The 18,680-nt window shown below is 40.1% G+C and overlaps 1 protein-coding gene across 2 annotated transcripts in view; it reads right to left on the bottom strand.

Moving 5' to 3' along the window:
- e2f1 (E2F transcription factor 1) overlaps window positions 1–18,680 on the bottom strand; it is a 106,227-nt gene that overhangs the window by 13,064 nt on the left and 74,483 nt on the right. For both annotated transcript variants that reach the window (XM_042098238.1, XM_042098237.1), the window contains exons 5-6: window positions 7,744–7,858; window positions 5,657–5,855 (exon numbers count right to left, since the gene is read on the bottom strand). In XM_042098238.1, coding sequence (XP_041954172.1) covers window positions 5,657–5,855; window positions 7,744–7,858 — 314 coding nt within the window. The remainder of the gene's footprint in view (window positions 1–5,656; window positions 5,856–7,743; window positions 7,859–18,680) is intronic.

Here is an 18,680-nt window from a genome sequence, read left to right as displayed (position 1 = left end):
TACATGTTCCTGTACAGCAGGAGCCACAGAGAAATTGTTGGCTATGTTATATATTTTTTTTTAAAAGAAGCATAAAACTAAAGTAGCTTGTATGGCCCCCAGTGTAATGATAGGTGACTTTGTTTTAGTAGTAAACACAATTCTTTTCAGATTTGCCATTCTGCAGAAGGGGATGCGTTTTGTGATGAGCCATAGGTCTTCTGTGTTCAACCTTCAGGTTCCCTGCCCCACCCCCTACCCTTCTCTTTGTAAGTGTGTGTGTGAGTTTGTGTGTGTATGTGTTTTCTCCACAGGCTTGTTCTACTATGTAATCTACTTTCAAATGTTTAGACCATATTTATTTTTGAGTAATATTGAAGTTGATATATAAGAAAGTTGTATCTGTTGAATCACATATATTTTATGTCTCTATTCTTAAATGTTCTTAAATAAATATATATTTACTTCATGTACTACTGGCAATTATGTTGTTTTTTTAAATTTCATTCTTATTGACTGTATCATTTGCTTCTATACAAATAAATGGTTTATTCCTTTAGACCAAATCATTCTAAGCCATTGTGTCTGACTTCATTAGTAGTTTTTAATGCACACTTTTATGTTGTTGGTGAGAAAGAGAATGTGAATTCTGTCAACATTCTGAATCCCGTTTCCTGCATTTATCACTAAATTTATCATAACTTTTGAAAGGTTAAGCATATTCCATTCCAGTTCTGTTAAATAGCCCACAACTTGCTGAACAAGTCATACACTCTTTTCTCTATCTTATAGAGAAATATAAAATTTTGACAAATTTTGGATATACATTTGGACAGGATTTCAAAGACTGTTCATTACTATATCAACATTACTATATGTATTTTACATCATTTCATATAATTAATCCTTCTGATTACAATGATATGTCTATCCCATTGATGGTATGTACCGTATTTTCCGGACTATGTCACACTTTTTTCATAGTTTGGCTGGCCCTGCGACTTATAGTCAGGTGCGACTCATATTTGAAAAAATATATAATTGAACATGTTTTTAAATGTTAATTCATATTAACTGACATGAACCCTACATGAAACATCACTGTCTAGCCGCGAGAGAGCGCTCTCAAATGCACAAGTTCTGTGCACTTTCAGTCAGAGATTAGTGGTTGCGCTATGCCTGAAACACACGTGCATACTTAAATCCTCAAATTATGGCCAGGAATCTATTTGGGCCTCAGATTCGGACAAATAAAGGTCAGTAATAATTTTGTTTCAATTTAACTCATAAAAGACCTCTTCTTAATATTTTATATTGTTGTTTGGTTTAATATTGTTGCCAATGAAAAGTCATTGTCTTACACCATGAGTCTCCAACACATTGCTCTCAAGCTACCAGTTGTGTGCCGCCCCCTTCTGAGCTTGCCAGAGGCTGAAGCAGTAACCTACATTTAAACACAATTGTTGCTGCCAGGCATCAGCCTACGAATTATATAAAAAAGTAAATCATGAATAATTAAACAAATAACTAAATTTAGGCTGAATAAGGTTTCCATTTCAGCACAACACATGTTCCATGAATAAATGAAAGCGGATGCCTTATCTCGCTAGCCTGACGAGCCAGACCCACATTAAAATGTAGGGTCTGGACACTCACCGTTCGCAGTGCTCAGTCCGAGGGGCGGGATAATCAGTTGTCTTTCAAATTCCCTCTGCACGCAATAGGACAGCGGCAGCGCTATGAGTCCCATGCGTTTCCCACCAGCGGAGCTAGTTGGCTAGTTCAAACGTTTGCCTACTTAATAAAAGCTTAACTTATGTCACACTGTTTGCCAGCAGCAACATCCATCTTATTTGTTTTCAAGTAGCAGGGAATTCAAGCCAAACCGTTGCAACTCTGCCATCAATCATTATGTTAAGCCCACCTAAAGACTCTATACACGATTTCATTGGCCTGATTAAGTTTCGATTTCTGGAGCTCACAAGCCAACGGAGAGTTGCTAGACTAGCCCTGGCAGCAAATGTAATTTGCGGCCGCTAGGGGCGCGTCTAGATTTCTAGGCTATTATCTCGCAATAAGCGGATGGAAATCCCAACACCCTTTCATACATGAAACTTAATAGTGAACCATCACATACCCCATCAAATACCCCACAGATTTCAGTGGTCATCAGTCCCGATTTTTAGCAACATAATCAAACAGTAAGCCATGGCCAAAATAAAGGTGCTGTGCTTTGCGCAGCCTAAATAAAAAGACCCCAGCCATAATTTTAGGATTTACGATAGTCTAAACATTCCTCACCCGTTATCTAGACATGCATGAAAACATTTGAAAACAAAACTCACTGCCATGTAGGCTAATATTTGATCGCTGTTTTGCTACTAATTATCTTTCACCTACTGAATACGCACACTAGAAAGTGAAAGTGGGCCTACTATGAATCTTTTGTAAATTGCTTTACAATTACTGTTGGGCCTATAGGTCGATCGCCTGGCTTGCGCTTTGGTCACGTCCTTTTAAAACCATCTTTTTCTCTCTCCTGAGCATTTAATCTGCTGCCAGCTTGTGACTCCACATTGCCCAAAATGCTTGATTGCACTGCATTCTCCACATTTTTAGCTAAATGTTCATGTACCATATCAGCATTTTTGTTCTGTGAAAATTGTGTAAATTGCTTTACAATTACCTTCGGGCCTATAGATCTATGCCTGGCTTGCTTCGGTCACGTCTTTTTAAAACCATCTTTTTCTCTCTCGTGAGCATTTAATCTGCTGCCAGCTTGTGACTCCACCAGGGTTTCCGTTGTGGAGGGTTACCATTGGCCGGAAAAAAAAATGAAATGTCCGACAAAATTAAATCTTTCCGGTCAAATTTTCCGATCGAAATTGGCTAATAATCCCGTCCCCTTACGCAATCTGAATTTGAGAATAAGCCTCAATAGGTAAACCTATATTATACGTCCTCTGCCTATGTTTTGAAATGAACAGGCTCTACCGTTTGAAAAGTAAGCTATTAAACAACACGCATAGCCTGCTGCATTTCAAATAGGAAGCGCACGCTTAAAACGTCCATGTTAAACAACGAACAAATGAGTGAGGCGGTTCAAACATGGCCAGGCCCAGGCAGAGCCTTAAAAGTTTTTTCAGAGGCCAGACGCGATGGATGATGATAAATTGGTAACGTCTGAAGCCTCAGATGTCCGGTCAACTCCACCACCACCAGATAAAAAGCAGAAGTGTCGGGCATATCTGTCAGAATCAGTGACATTGGAAGTGGAGTTGCGGGGGGTGCGGCCGCTCCAAGACACTGTCATTCTCCGTGTACACTGGACATGCAAAGTGTTCTTTACCCAAAGCATACAGTAGGCCTATGCGTTCTCTGTCTATGATCTGCAGGGTTAGGGCCTCCTCGACGAGGCGATTACTGGTCCGCGGATCATTTCTGGCACATTTAAACGGTATTGAACCGCGGCCGAAAGAAAAAAAAACTAAACATTTCCCAGAATAGGAAACATTTCTTTATTTATTGTTATCAAATAAAGAGGCATAGCATTAGGGGGTAGTGGTGTGAGCGCTCATTCTTGTGTGTGCGCATCTGTGTAAGTTAAACAGTCACCACTGGAGATAACGTTGGTAGCAGCAACAAACAACGTAGCCAACCGGACATCTGAGGCTTCAGACGTTACCAAGTACTCATGTTGTCATTCTATATTGATCTACTTTTGCACACAGCATGACAAGACCTAATGCTAGGACTCAAGTCATATCAAGTCAAGACCTAGAGGGCTGAAATGTGGTCAGTTCAAAGATGCTTGTTATCTGGTAGAAAAATAAAAGAATAATCTAGCCTTTGTAACTTTGTGACAGTACATCACACAGTTATTCTAATTGTTTTCCAACAGTGTCTCAGCTTTCCAAAAGAGAGCAGACGTTTGATTATTGGCTAAAGTATGTAGGAGCAATGCCCTCCTAAGTCAAAATGGGGCAAAAGTATAATTTATAATGGCTCAGATTTGCAAAAGAAATGATTTGACACATGGCACTGACAATTCAATAATGGGCCTTTTCACCCCCTCTGAGCATCCACTAACCTGGACCTTTTAGGGGGCTTTCCTCTCAGGGTGAATGAGAGGATGCTTAATTGCTTTTTACCCGACATTTTTGAATACAGATGCAATGATTAATGCATCCATGGCCAGGATATAATTATATAATATGACGTGATTTTAAAAGTGACCTATAACAATAGGCTATGCAATACACTTTAATTTGTTTAGTGCTAATAAAATGATTAAGCCTATTTGGAGAGAGAGATGTTTAGAATGTGACAATATGTCAGTCATCGTGTGAACGAAAGTATGACTAGGCATAGGCTACTTGTTCTGAGCAAGTGTTGTCAATGAACAGGCTGTGAAACTGTTGGCTAAGTTACAGTCATGAACAACTGATGCTAATTATAATTTTTTGACTAATGCGACTTATACTCCGGAGGGACTTATCGTCATCCAGCTAGTCCATGGGCCAGATGAGTTGTCGGTACCACTCAAGGTGGCAATAGTTGCTTATACTTTTTGAAAAGATACATGTCTGTAGTTAACATTTTTGTATGATAACCCTTCTGGAGTCACAGCTAAATTAGTGTTATCAGCTGTTAAAGTTACCCTCCCCCATTGAAAAAACACATTTTTGACGCAGGTGCCTATAGCCCTCCTTACACTGACAGACTTAGCAAAGATTTGGAAAAGATTTTTGAAAGACTACAGTCTCAGACCCTCTTACATCTAATGGCGGCCTTACATTGTACGATTTTGGTCTGTTTTCACAGTCGGCGACTAAATTTCCAAAGTCGGACAGAAATCATGGGAGTTAAGTACTGGAATCGCGGCACGCTCCCGTCAACTAGATCGTTAAGTGTAAGGTGCCAACCTTAGCGATTTTATGTCAGTCGGAGTCAGTCCTTTTCTAGTTTTGCCGTTACGACAATACGACAAACATGTTTGATATTATCGCAAGTCTTTCTAGTTGTGGCTCATGCAAATAGTGACGTGAACTATAAAAACCAATAGTGACCTCTCTCCAACACCAAACAGGAAGGGGCAAAGTAGGCGACAGCTGTAGCCTATGGAAATTTAGTCGCCGACTGTAAAAACAGACCAAAATCGTACAATGTAAGGCCGCCATATCTTGTTATTGACCTTTGTTAAAGACATATTTGCATATGAGCATATGTTTGGTATCATTTTAAAGAGGACAATCTGAGCTTTCATTCAAGTCCTTTTGCGAACACTTTGGCCAAATACAGCTGACTCCAGCTCTTCAAACGTTTAATCACACAAATGTCTGGCCATTTCCTCCTAAATTGTCTTTTTTCTTTTAATCCTGTGGCATCAGCATCTCAGGGAGTGGATGTGGTCTTCAGACCGAGCCGCACAAATGATACTTGTCAGATTCAAAATTTGGGTCAAAATTTGGCCGACAATTGTTTTCTAATAGATGTAACATGTTTGAAGTTACTTTACACAGACTTTAATTTATTTTTACCACATCACAATCAAGCATGCAACATATAATACACCTTTATCACCTAATGTATTCAATTGATGTAAACAATATTTAATCTTTCTATCTTTGGTAAATCACCAACCAAATACACAGGATGTTTAAATGGAACTTAGTACCTAATGGAAGAGAGGATGAATCCGGGACAGATGATGTGCATGCGGTTGGCTCCACTGAAGTAGTCTGAGGAGGGCAGATTTGTTTTGAGGGCACTAGTCCTTTGCTGTCAGTCAAAGGGCTGTACACTTTGGAATTATCCTCTGGGCATAAGAAAACATCTACAGGGCCTCTGGCACTTTTCAAGGCGATCTGGTATCCCTGCAGTCATTAATTAAAAGGATACGTGACTCAATACAAAGAAAAGATCAATGTTAAAATTGAAAAAATAATTATTGTGTGTGATGATTTAACTCTGGTCTAACAACAACCTAGGGTCTATGTTGGGATGATACGGAGTGTAAATGTTCGTTTGGGGCCTAAACGGTGTCAGTCAGTGCAGTTTTGAATCAGATTGGAATATGCATTTAAACTCAAAAGCATAGTCTTCAGGGACAACTTTGCTATGTCAAAGTAAATTGCTCTTTCAAGCCATTAACTAGGCTCCAAAAAATCATTACATGTCTCTGCAGACAGACTGAAGTATTTTTATCTTTGTAACTGGAAAGGGTATTAAAAATACCCTACTGGTTAGTGCTTCGGACATGTAACCAGAGGGTTGACGGTTCGAACCAACCAGTAGGCACGGTTGAAGTGTCCTTGAGCAAGGCACCTAACCCCTCACCGCTCCCCAAGCGCCGCTGTTGTTGCAGACAGCTCACTGCGCCGGGATTAGTGTGTGCTTCACCACACTGTGTGCTCACTCACATCTGTGAGTGTGTTTCACTAATTCACAGATTGGGATAAATGCCAAATTTCCCTCACAGGATCAAGAGTATACTTATACTTATAAATATATTGTAGTCAGTGTATTTATTACCTTGCTTTTCTTCAGGTCGTCACCATCTTGTAAGGAGTCTCTGTTCAAGTTGTATATCAAACTCTCCTTCTTGTGTGTCCAGTAGCTTGTTATTTAATTTGTACTGACTTTCTCCACACAAGATGGCAACGACCGGAAGAAGAGTTAGGTACTAGACTGACTGCACAGTCAGTCATTTTTATACATTTTCATTTTAATTACAAAGGTAGAAATACTTCAGTTTGATTGCAGAGACCTTCTCCATAGTAGCATATACATTAAATTATTGAGTCTAGTTAATGGTTTTGAAGTTAACCCCTAAAGGCTATGCTATATGCTATCAATCAGTGCAGTTTTGATTACGAACACAATATACATTAACAACTGAATGTCATTTTCATCCTAAAAATGTACACTTGTCTTCCACAATTAGACCCTAGGTTGTTGTTAGACCAGAGTTTCCCTTTAACCCCTCCAGTTTACTTCTCTGAAGTTATCTGAATCATTGCACATTAAGATTTCTCCTGGGGCCGTAATCATAAAGAATTTTAAGGCTAAAGGTAGCTCCTAACTGGTGAATTTAGGAGGAACTCCTAAAAATAATGGGCATGTCACTTGTAACGTTAGAATTCCTAATTTCTTCACTAAGAGTAATTCTTGAAGCATTGTAACCCTAAAAGTAGTCTGGGACAGCTTAGAGGAAGCCGAGAGGACTCCTAACTCATTAAGACCTATTCACAAACAATCCTAAGCCGCTTTTTGTGGCATTTTACGATGCAATGTTTTGAAATACACATGCAGTTACAGGAGTTTTCAATCACAAGGTAATAATTGTGCATTGTAACTAAGGGATGCAATAACGCCACCAACAACAACTAAAACCATTCATTGCATGTAAACTAATGTTACATTTCGTTGTAAATCAAATTAAATTGTTTCTCCTCTTTGCAAACATACGTGTCTTCATACAGATTAATTTCAATGTTGCAAAGCTACTGCATCAATCTACAGTGTATTTCATTATGCTACTAGGCTATTTGCTTTGTCTTACTCTTTATTCATTTATGCTATTTATTCATCATAGCAACGGAGCTCTTATTTTATCTTAGGAGTTGTCATTTTTTCTTCTGAATGGGTTTTAAAAGAAAACTCCTGGCTAAAAACTTTTAGTGCGGTTTAGAAGTACTCCTAGCGGTAAGATCAAATGCTTTGTGAATGCGGCCCCTCACTGGGTTCAGAAAACAACCTTACCTCACTAGGTTCAGAAACATGCAGCTTTGTTTCAGGGGGTGCTTTGATAACCATAACCAGCTGGTCGGTAGGATTCACTACCATGCGTACGTCTTGGCACATAACATAGCCGAGCTTAGTAAAGAATTAAAGAATTCAACATAAAGCATGAAGTAACACTGACATGGGTTTAAAAGTGATACAGACATTTTACCCATACTATATACATCAGCACACATGGGACTTGGGAACAAAACCAAGGGCTGCTTAATCTTCTCCAGAAAATGATCTGTATGCAAAGAACCGCTTATATTGATAGGTGCCCTAGCAACACCTACCTTAGCAACCACTTAAAGGAATTATCCGGAGTAAAATGCACTTTAGATCAATTTACGGATGATTGGGAGTACATACGTTGAGTTGACATCAAAATCATGTCATTCGGATGTGTTTTGAGAAAGTTCGATTTTACAGTTTTTAGTCAAAACTCGTTAGCGTGGAAGTGAGAAGAACATATTATTTCGCCGCTACAAAACGCTATTTTTATACCTCTTCTACAGTTCCAAACAACATTACACTTAAGTGGTAGTGAGTAGAGGGTCCCTAAAGCCAAACTAAAGTATCCCGAGGTCTTTATGTGGTCGGATAGAGAGTCCAGAATGAATTTCATCAAGCCAGTACCTTTCCGGAAATGTTGCCATCTTTGCTTCCATCTTTAGGGGAAAGTCCGTAGGAGTCGATTGCCAAGTGTGGAGTAACACGCTCTGGAAATTCACAATGTTGTCGCCGTTTAAAAAAAAAAAAAAAACATAGTCCAGTCCATACAACTTCATTTCAAGAAATACTGGACTATGTTTTTTTTTTTTTTTTTTTAAACGGCGACGAAATTGTGAATTTCCAGAGCGTGTTACTCCAATCGAACTTTCTCAAAACACATCCGAATTACATGATTTTGATGTCAACTCAACGTATGTACTCCCAATCATCCGTAAATTGATCTAAAGTGCATTTTACTCCGGATAATTCCTTTAATTTACCCCAGCAAATTCCTAGCAACCATCTCAATTACCCTAGCAACCACTGCCATATTGTCAACCATAGCAATGGTAAATGTATGGAAGCCAATTGGAAAAGCCGAGTGGAAATCGAATGAAAACAGGCCTTGTGGGTTATGTACAAATCGAAGCACCTTCTGGAGGTTTGGCTTTGTAAAATCGTGCAGTTGATTTTTTTGTTGTTGTCTTATATAGGCTTGTGGAGCTGAATAACAGTAATGACAAATGAGACAAGGCTAATTTCACGTCAGTTAATTATGGACTTGTTGTTAACTGCATTGAATGAGGCCATTGTTTATTAATGGCAAATGGAATAAAAATGACAACATTTTGACACTTAACTTAAGTCATGTTAGACAATGACAGGTTACTACAGTACCAATACCACTGTGATAATGCTGGATGTAACATGGCCTACTTATTTCCTCAATGCCGTCTTAGCATAACATTAATTAATTGGATCTGTGTGAAGCAGCGAAGGCACTGGCATGATGACTTCAGGCAAAGTGTCCATTTCTTTGTCAATAAAGTAATAAAGTAGGGCTGTCAAAATAACACGTTCATTTTGATTTATTAATTACAGAAAGAATAATGAGTTAAAAAAACGTTGGTTAATCTCAGTTTGTAGTGACATTTGACCTAGTGCAGTCTGGCTACAGTGACTGAAGGAGGCAGATGAGAAAGCACTGCTTGGTCCTGTGAATGAAGACTATGGGCCCCATCATGACAGTCAAAAGCGCATCGTCACTCGTCAAAAGCTTATTCAAATTTAGTAGGATGTGTCCAGTCCACATTGGGAGGGTTTTCGTTATCAAACGTCGAGCGCATGGCGCAAAAAGGTGTTCCTAGGTTTTTTAATCAGCCATGGGTGTGTTTGGGGCGTAACATCATTTAAACCAATGAGAATGACATCTGTCATTCCCTTTAACAGCGCAAATCGCGATGTCATATAAATGCATCGGTATTTTGACATTCAACGGCGCATTTGAAGGAGGCTGGTTTAGTCATTTACACTTAACCATGCATTACTAAAACATAGCATAGCCTTCACGCATTTGCACTCGTCTATTATTTGAACTAATTGGCAAAGTGAAACTAACTTCACCGTGGTGTCAGTCAACGACAAGACAGTTATATGCAGTAACTTACTTTCACTATTGACTAACAATGGTTTACCATCGAAAACATAGGCTGGAAAAAGCAACACTTTCACTAATATTGCTCAAATGACTGAATAAAACAATATCCTGCAGAGGAGTTGCTTATATCTCGTGACAGTGCGTCTTCAGCTGTGCTCCATACGTGTCTCTCGCCTCTCCCCTAATCACTTTTAAAGCCCCCCTGTGTAAGAAATTCTCCCATCTAGTGGTTAGGAGTTATATAGCAACCAACCTCTCAAGCGCTGCCTCGTTTAGAACTACGGGAGCCGTCACACATCAAAACTGACACTAGTTCTGGAGTCCTAGCACGTTGAAGCATAAACTTCTCTCTGAAAGCGTAACTCTCGCCAAAATGCACCCTAGGGTGTTTTGTGAATGTACACGAGTCAAACTTTCGTTTAAAAGCATAATTATGTCTGAAGCGCCACTTTCAAGCTTGTCCGTGTTGTGGAGTTTTGAATGGGAACTATTTTTTGATACATGATCGCGTCAAAATCGCTATTTTTAAAACACTAAGAAGGCTCGACACAGCATGAAGGGGGGAATGGCGGCATCTGGAGGAAAGGAGCGTAGACGTTTGTCTGTTGATCGTGAGCTACAGGCGGTTGGCAACAACTGGACTGTGAATGGTCAGAGGTCAGGAAATGACGGATCAGGAAGTGAGGATGGGGAGATGGATGTTGGACGCGGGAGTTTGGATGAGTGGAAAGTAATCAATAGGAAACGGAAAACTAAAGATAGAGACGAATCAGATTATAGTGACATTGATAAAGAAATAAAAACGGTGAAAAGGAGTGAAGATGAGTTCAAGGTGTTTATCAAATTGTTACAAGAGGGGACTACTTTTAACGAGTGGAGTCCAATCCAACTAACCAAAAGTCTGCATAAAGACATTGGGGAGGTAAGGAGCACTAAACAATTGAGGAATGGTTCTTTACTAGTAATATGTAAAAGTGATGAACAACAACAGAAAGCAATAAAGACAAATAAACTAAATGGACAGCGAGTGAAGTGTTCAATGGCATATGACAAAAACTTTGTTAGGGGTGTGATCTCTGGGATTCCTCTAAGTGAGTCAGTGGATTCAGTGAAAGAAGGAATACAAAATGTTAAAGTAAGGGAAGCAAAGCGACTTAAAACAAGAAGGAATGGAGTTATATGTGACAGTCTATCAGTACTGTTAACTTTTGACGAAGCTAAACTCCCAGGAAAAGTCTTGATTGGTTACATGAGCTATGATGTCAAGGTTTACATTCCTCCACCACTGCGGTGTTTTAAATGTCAAAGATATGGGCATGTAGCGGCGATATGCAAGGGCAAACAAAGATGTAGCAAATGTAGTGGTGAACATGAATATGGAAAGTGTGAAGAAGGGGCAAAACTAAAATGTTGCAACTGTGGAGGAGAACATAGTGCAGCATATGGAGGTTGTGAGGCTAACAAAAGAATGCAGGAGGTACAGCGAATTAAAGTAGTCCAAGGGGTTTCCTATGGAGAGGCAACTAAGAAAGTCCCAAGAGGTGTAGGTGTACCGGTAGAAACAATAAAGGATGGGACTAAAGATGTAAAGGAATGTGTAAAGTGTGATCAACTAAAAGAAGATACGTTGATTGTGAGTAAAGGTGATTTTGTGCTCTTCATGGCTGAGATAATCAATTGCTCAGCACAGACCACTAGTAGAACTGAAAGAATTAAAATAATTGTAAAGTCAGCTGAAAAATACCTGGATGCAAAGGGAATGCCTTGGGAAAGAGTAAGAGATATTCTTAATGATGAAACACAACAATCACAGTCATGGAGTGGGCCTGTATAATGGTTTTAATTATACTTCAGTGGAATGCTAGGAGTTTAATTGCAAACGGCCAAGAATTCAAAAAATATGTTGAAAATTTACAAGAGAAACCTAATATTATTTGTATACAAGAAACCTGGCTAGTGCCTAGGTTGGATTTTGTAATAAAGGGGTATGACCCTATAAGAAGGGATAGGGAAATAGGTAAAGGAGGAGTTGTAATTTTTATACAAAGGGGACTTCAGTATAGAGAGGTAAAGAGGGGGAATGACTTGGAATACATTGCTACAGAAGTATGGACAAATGAAGATAATGTGACAATTATAAACTTTTATAACCCATGTAGACAAGTGGAGATTAGGCAACTGGAGGATATTTGGAAGGATTTGACAGGGAGAATTATCTGGTGTGGGGATTTTAATGCACATAGTACATTATGGGGAGAGAGGGATGATGGGAATGGAAATGTAGTCGAAGAATTTATGGAAGAGAAAGAGTTAGTATGTTTGAATGATGGATCTGGGACTAGAATAGATGTGGCAAGGGGTACAGAGTCAGCAATAGATCTAACTATTGTCACAAAAACCATTGCAGATAGATGTGACTGGGAGGTAGTGAGGGAAAGCACAGTAGGAAGTGATCATTATCCTATTAGAATTCAGATAGGAGTGGAATTAAGAAATGAACATGACATAAGAGAAGAGAGATGGATTTTAGGAAAAGCAGATTGGGGTAAGTATAGAGAAGTAAGTGATGAATTGTTACTATCTATTGATAAAAATCAGGATATTGAGAAATTGTGTAATGAAATTGGCAGTGGAATAATTGTTGCAGCAGGAGTATCAATCCCAAAAACTAAGCCTAAGACGTTAACTAAAATAGTGCCATGGTGGTCTACAGAATGTAAGGAAGCAATTAAAGGTAGAAATAGAGCGTTTAAAGAGTTAAAAAGAACACATAATTTTCAGAATTTAGTTCAATATAAAAGATCTCAGGCAATAGTTAGGAAAACAATAAGACAAGCTAAAAAAGATCATTGGAAAAAGTTCTGTGACTCTACTGGTCGAACTACTCCAGTGGAGAGAGTTTGGAATATGATTAAAAAAATGAAAGGGAATGGAAGGGAATATGGATACCCAGTGTTGGTTGAGGGGCAAAGAACGATCACCAATAATAAGGAAAAAGCAGAGGTTATGGCTAAAACATTAGCCAAGGTGCACAGCTCAGGGAATTTAAATCAAGAAGAAAAAAGAGGTAGAGAAGTTACAATTGAAAAATATCGCAATGTGTTTGACATTGAGGATAGCGAAGAAGGGGTATTGGATGTGTTATTTACGAAATCTGAACTCAATAAGGCATTAAGTAAATTAGGTAAGTCATCTCTAGGGATGGATAAAATCTGCTATTCCATGTTGGAGAACTTAAGTGATAAGGGGAAGGAAGTTTTGTTAAGTCTATATAATAAAGTATGGATAGATGGCTGTATTCCTAGAACATGGAAGGAGTCTATAATTATTCCTATTAGGAAACCTGGGAAAGATCCTAAAATAGCAATTAACTATAGACCTATTGCATTAACATCCCAGATGGGAAAAACTATGGAAAGGATGATTAATGACAGGCTTACATATTGGGTTGAAACGAAAGGATTAATGAGTCATTATACAAAGTGGATTCAGGAAAGGTAGAGGCACCATGGATCCCATTGTATGCCTTGAAGATACAATAAGGAAGGCTCAAGTGAACAAAGAAAATGTAGTGGCAGTGTTTTTTGACATTGAGAAGGCATATGATATGTTGTGGAAAGAAGGTATACTGATAAAGGTTAAAATATTGGGAATAAAGGGACGGATGTTCCAATGGATTAAAGGGTTTTTGTCTAATAGAACAATTCAAATTAAAATAAATGGAGAATTAAGTGAGCAATACAGTGTGGAAAATGGTGTCCCACAAGGAAGTATTGTTAGTCCACTATTATTTTCAATAATGATTGATGATATTTTTAAAGACATACAAAATTCAGTTGGGGTGGCATTGTTTGCAGATGATGGAGCAATGTGGAAAAAAGGAAGAAAGTCAAGTCAAGTCAAGTCAAGTCAAGTCGGCTTTTATTGTCAATTTCTTTACATGCACTGGTCATACAAAGAATTGAAATTTCGTTTCTTACTTTCCCATGCAGACATAGACATGCTTTAAATACAGACATAGACATACTATGGACATAGCCATAGACAATAAACATTAAATTAAAGTGCAAGACTGAAATATAGAACATGTATGTATCAAAATAGAAATATAGGACATATATATAAAAAAAAAAAATAGAGGTAGTTGTGTTGTATATTTCTATAGTCTTAACAGTTACATGAAGTTTAAACTTGTGCTTGTGTGACCTGTATATTTACATTGATATGCAGTATGCAGTAATTCAAGTATATCAGGCTTGATGTGAAGCAGCAACACGTTTGGCTGCGCAGTCACAGTGCAGTTCCACATGGCGGTGTTGGGGGGGGGGGGGGGGGGGGTTTGGTAGACAGGATCCTAGTTTCCTAGGTTCCTGGTTGGCTGGTGGGTGGGGGGGGCTGTCAGTGATGGGAGAGTGGGTAGAGTGTTCAGCATCCTGATTGCTTGGTGGATGAAGCTACTTGCCAGTCTGGTGGTGCGGGAGCGGAGGCTCCTGTACCGCTTTCCAGAGGGCAGGAGGCTGAACAGTTCGTGTGCAGGGTGGGTTGTATCCTTGACAATCATTAGTGCTTTGCGGGTGAGGCGGGTGGTGTAAATGTCCTGCAGGGAGGGGAGTGGTGCTCCAATGATCCTCTTAGCTGTGTTAACAGTGCGCTGGAGGGTCTTCCTGTTCTGATCTGTGCAGCTTCCGCCCCACACTGTGATGCTGCTGGAGACGATGCTCTCGATGGTCCCTCTGTAGAATGTAGTCATGACAGGAGGCGTGGCACTTGCCTTCTTCAATTTGCGCAAGAAGTAGAGGCGCTGCTGGGCTTTCTTCGCCAGTGATGCTGTGTTGGTGGTCCAGGAGAGGTCGTCGCTGATGTGCACCCCCAGAAATTTTGTGCTGCTCACTCTCTCCACAGCATCTCCGTCGATGGACAGTGGTGGCAGTTGTTTGTGGCCTCTCTGAAAGTTGACAACAATCTCCTTGGTCTTGCTGACATTTAGCAGGAGGTTGTTGTCTTTGCACCATTTAGCCAGCAGGTCTACTTCTTCTCTGTAGTGAGCCTCATCGCCCTTAGTGATGAGGCCCACCAGTGTTGTGTCGTCCGCAAAACTTCACCAGATGGTTGGAGCTGTGAGTGGTTGTACAGTCATGTGTTAGCAGTGTGAAGAGCAGGGGGCTGAGCACACACCCTTGAGGGGCCCCCGTGCTCAGGGTCAGAGTGCTTGAGGTGTTGTCCCCGACACGTACTGCTTGTGGTCTCTGCAACAGGAAATCCAGCAGCCAGTTGCAGAGGGAGGTACTGAATCCTAGCTTGTCCAGTTTGCTGATGAGTTGTTGTGGTATTATGGTATTGAATGCTGAACTGAAGTCTATGAACAGCATTCTCACATATGAGTCTTTATTGTCTAAGTGGGTGAGGGCTGGATGGAGGGCAGAGCAGATTGCATCCTCCGTGGATCGTTTGGCTCGGTATGCAAACTGGAAGGGGTCCAGGGTGGGGGGTAGGGTGGCTTTGATGTGTGACATGACTAGCCGTTCGAAGCACTTCATGATTATGGGCGTGAGTGCTACAGGACGGTAGTCATTGAAGCATGATGGTGATGATTTCTTTGGCACGGGTATGATGGTGGCAGTTTTGAAAAGTGATGGGATGACTGCTTGCTCCAGAGAGGTGTTGAAAATGTCTGTAAAAACATCCTTCAGCTCTTCTGCACAGTCCTTCAACACTCGTCCTGGTATGTTGTCTGGGCCTGCTGCTTTGCGTGGGTTAATGGTGGCTAGTGTCCTCTTCACGCTGGCAGAGGACAGGTACAGGGGTTGGTCGTGGGGGGGAGGTGGGGTTTTCTGTGGGTGAGTGTCATTTTGTGCTTCAAAACGGGCGAAAGAAATATAGATTTTGTGGTGGGTAAGATGCAACAGGCAGTGAACAGAGTCCAAGAATGGGCCCTTCAATGGGGGTTTAGGATCTCAATAGATAAAACAAAGACTTTATTCTTCTCTAGGAAGAAAATAAATGTAGATGTTAAAATCAAATTATCTGGGGCAGATTTAGAAAGAGTGGAATTCTTCAAATATTTAGGAATGTGGTTTGACAAACGGTTAACTTGGACAATGCATATACAAAAAAATATTGAGAAATGCAAGAAAGTGTTGAATGTGATGAGGTGTCTGCGTGAAGTTGAATGGGGAGCAAGTAGACCTGCTTTAAAAGCCATTTATACAGGGCTGATGAGATCTGTATTTGACTATGGGTGTGTAGTGTATGGGTCTGCTGCTAAAACATCACTTAAGAAACTAGATGTAATTCAGAACCAAGGTTTGAAGCTATGCTGTGGGGCAATTAAGACCACGCCAGTGGCAGCAGTCCAGGTAGAGATGGGAGAGATGCCTCTCTATCTTAGAAGAGACCAGCTGTCTCTTGTGTATTGGACAAATCTAAGGGGTCATAGTGAAAAACACATGAGTCAATCAGTTTTATGGCAGTGTCAAGAGAGAGAGAGTTACCTTATTAAAAGTTTTGGTTGGACAATAAAACAAAAGGTAATAAATATGGGAATCAGTGCTCTTGAAATAAGCCCTACAGTGGCATATCCTGTTGTTCCTCCTTGGCTGATGTCAGAGGTTCCAGTAGACTTGGGCTTATTAGAGGAAAAGAAGGATGTTGAAGTGGATCATTACAGGGTCCAGAGTTACATTGCGAGCAAATATAAAGAAGCAGTCATTTTATATACTGATGCATCTAAGCAGACTGATAAGAAAATGGGAGTTGCTTATGTTATCCCTCAATTAAACATTGAATCTGGAAAGAGAATCAATGATGATTTAGCTGTATACACAGCAGAAATTATAGGAATATGGATGGCCTTATTGTGGGTAGAGAGCAATAGACCTAAGCAAGCTGTGATTGCGTCAGACTCTAGCTCAGCTTTAATAAGCCTTAAACGTTGTCACTCTGAGTCTAGACAGGACATAGTATATGAAGTAATGCAATTAGCCAACAATCTGCTTAAGTCTGGTATTAGTACTACATTTATATGGGTACCAGCTCATATAGGTGTAGGAGGTAATGAATTAGCAGATAAATGTGCAAAGAAAGCAGCAGGGAAGTCTGATATAGAGTTGAATATTAAATACAGCAAAGCTGAAGTCAAAAGTATAATCAAAGCTAAAATAAATGAAAAATGGCAATTTGTATGGGATAACGAACAGTCTGGAAGACACCTGCATAGTATTCAAGGAAAGGTGGGGAGGAGCAGGAATACATGCAGAAGCAAGCAAGAAGAAGATGTGGTGTCCAGAATGAGGCTAGGACATACAGGATTAAACAGAACATTAGTTACCATGAAAAAGCATGTTGATGGAATGTGTGAATATTGTAATAGTCAAGAGACCATAGAGCATGTAATTATGTTTTGTCCTGAGTACCATCAAGCCAGACAAAGATTTATCTCACAACTTGGTGAAATCCAGATGACATTAAATTTGAATGATATACTGCAAAGAGAATCAGGTGAAATTTGTTTTTCCTTTTTGTTTTCTTTTTTGAAGGTAACTGGGTTATTTAAAAGAATTTAGGAAAGTGTAGGATGACCATTTGATCCACACTCCAGTCCAGATGGTGGCGGTAATGCACCAAAAAGTTGGTTGCCAACCGCCATATAAAAAAGAAGAAGAAGAAGAAGAAGAAGACACAGCATGAAACTTCGATCGAAGTATCATCAAAGATTGTTAAGGCGGAGCAAGATACTTCGTCGTAGTTCATGTCTATGGGCGCGAAATGGGGATCGAATCCTGTCTGCATAAAGAGGCGTGTCGTATTGACGAGCGTACGTTGCAACCGGCCAACAGCAGCTGCATAAATAACCGGCGCACACCTAATATATGGTTGATTTTGTCCAGACTGGAATGCTCAAAAATGCTAAAAATGTACCTGAAATGTTCAGAAGGGTTTGAGGATCATGAAAACGTGCCCGAAATTCACATTCCTAACTCTATAGAACCAAGACCTTAGCATATGTGGTGAAATTCTGAGCTATGCCCATAGACTTCAATGGAGCAGTCGCTGCCTCTGCTCTGCATAAAGGGGGATTTTGACCCCCCCCTCGTGCGATCCGGGTTCCCGGAAGTGGCTCCTGATGAAACATCTTGCTCCGCCTTAACAATCTTTGGTATCATCAGTGTCTCTACACATGAACTCGAGCATTGAGAACATTGTTCGTGTACACAGTGTTCACTAAAAGAAAGGTTTTGAACAACTCACTTGGGTTTTGTGCTCGCTGCCATCAGTCAAGGAGTGAGTTGTCCAAAACCTTTTTTTTTAGTAAACTATGTGTACACTAACAATGTTCTCAATGCTCAAGTTCATGTGTAGAGACACCGATGATACTTCGATTAAAGTTTCACGTTGTGTTGAGCCTTCTTAGTGTTTTAAAATAGCGATTTTGACACATCAAAATAGTAGGCTATACGACTCCCATTCACGAAAGTTTGACTCATTGAGGATGCATTTTGGCGCGAGTTACGCTTGAATAAGCAATAACAACATATTCATAACATTTTGTGTACTATTTTATTGCCATTGCTTGTGTGCAATGCCAATGCAACTCTTTCGGACCGAGCTAGCTAGCTATCGTTAGCACAGTAAACGGAAAGTGAATGGGAACGGCTAGTAGGCTACTGCAGCTAAGGACTTTGGTCAGACCTCTCAAGTCTCACGCATTGAGCGTGAGACACACGCATTTCAATGACTTCACACGCTCACACGCCACACATGGCAT

This window comes from Alosa sapidissima, chromosome 7 (genome assembly GCF_018492685.1).
Source record: "Alosa sapidissima isolate fAloSap1 chromosome 7, fAloSap1.pri, whole genome shotgun sequence".
Classification (NCBI taxonomy): domain Eukaryota; kingdom Metazoa; phylum Chordata; class Actinopteri; order Clupeiformes; family Clupeidae; genus Alosa; species Alosa sapidissima.
Note: the sequence above shows the minus strand (reverse complement) of the source record. Positions and strands in the feature narration are given on the sequence as shown.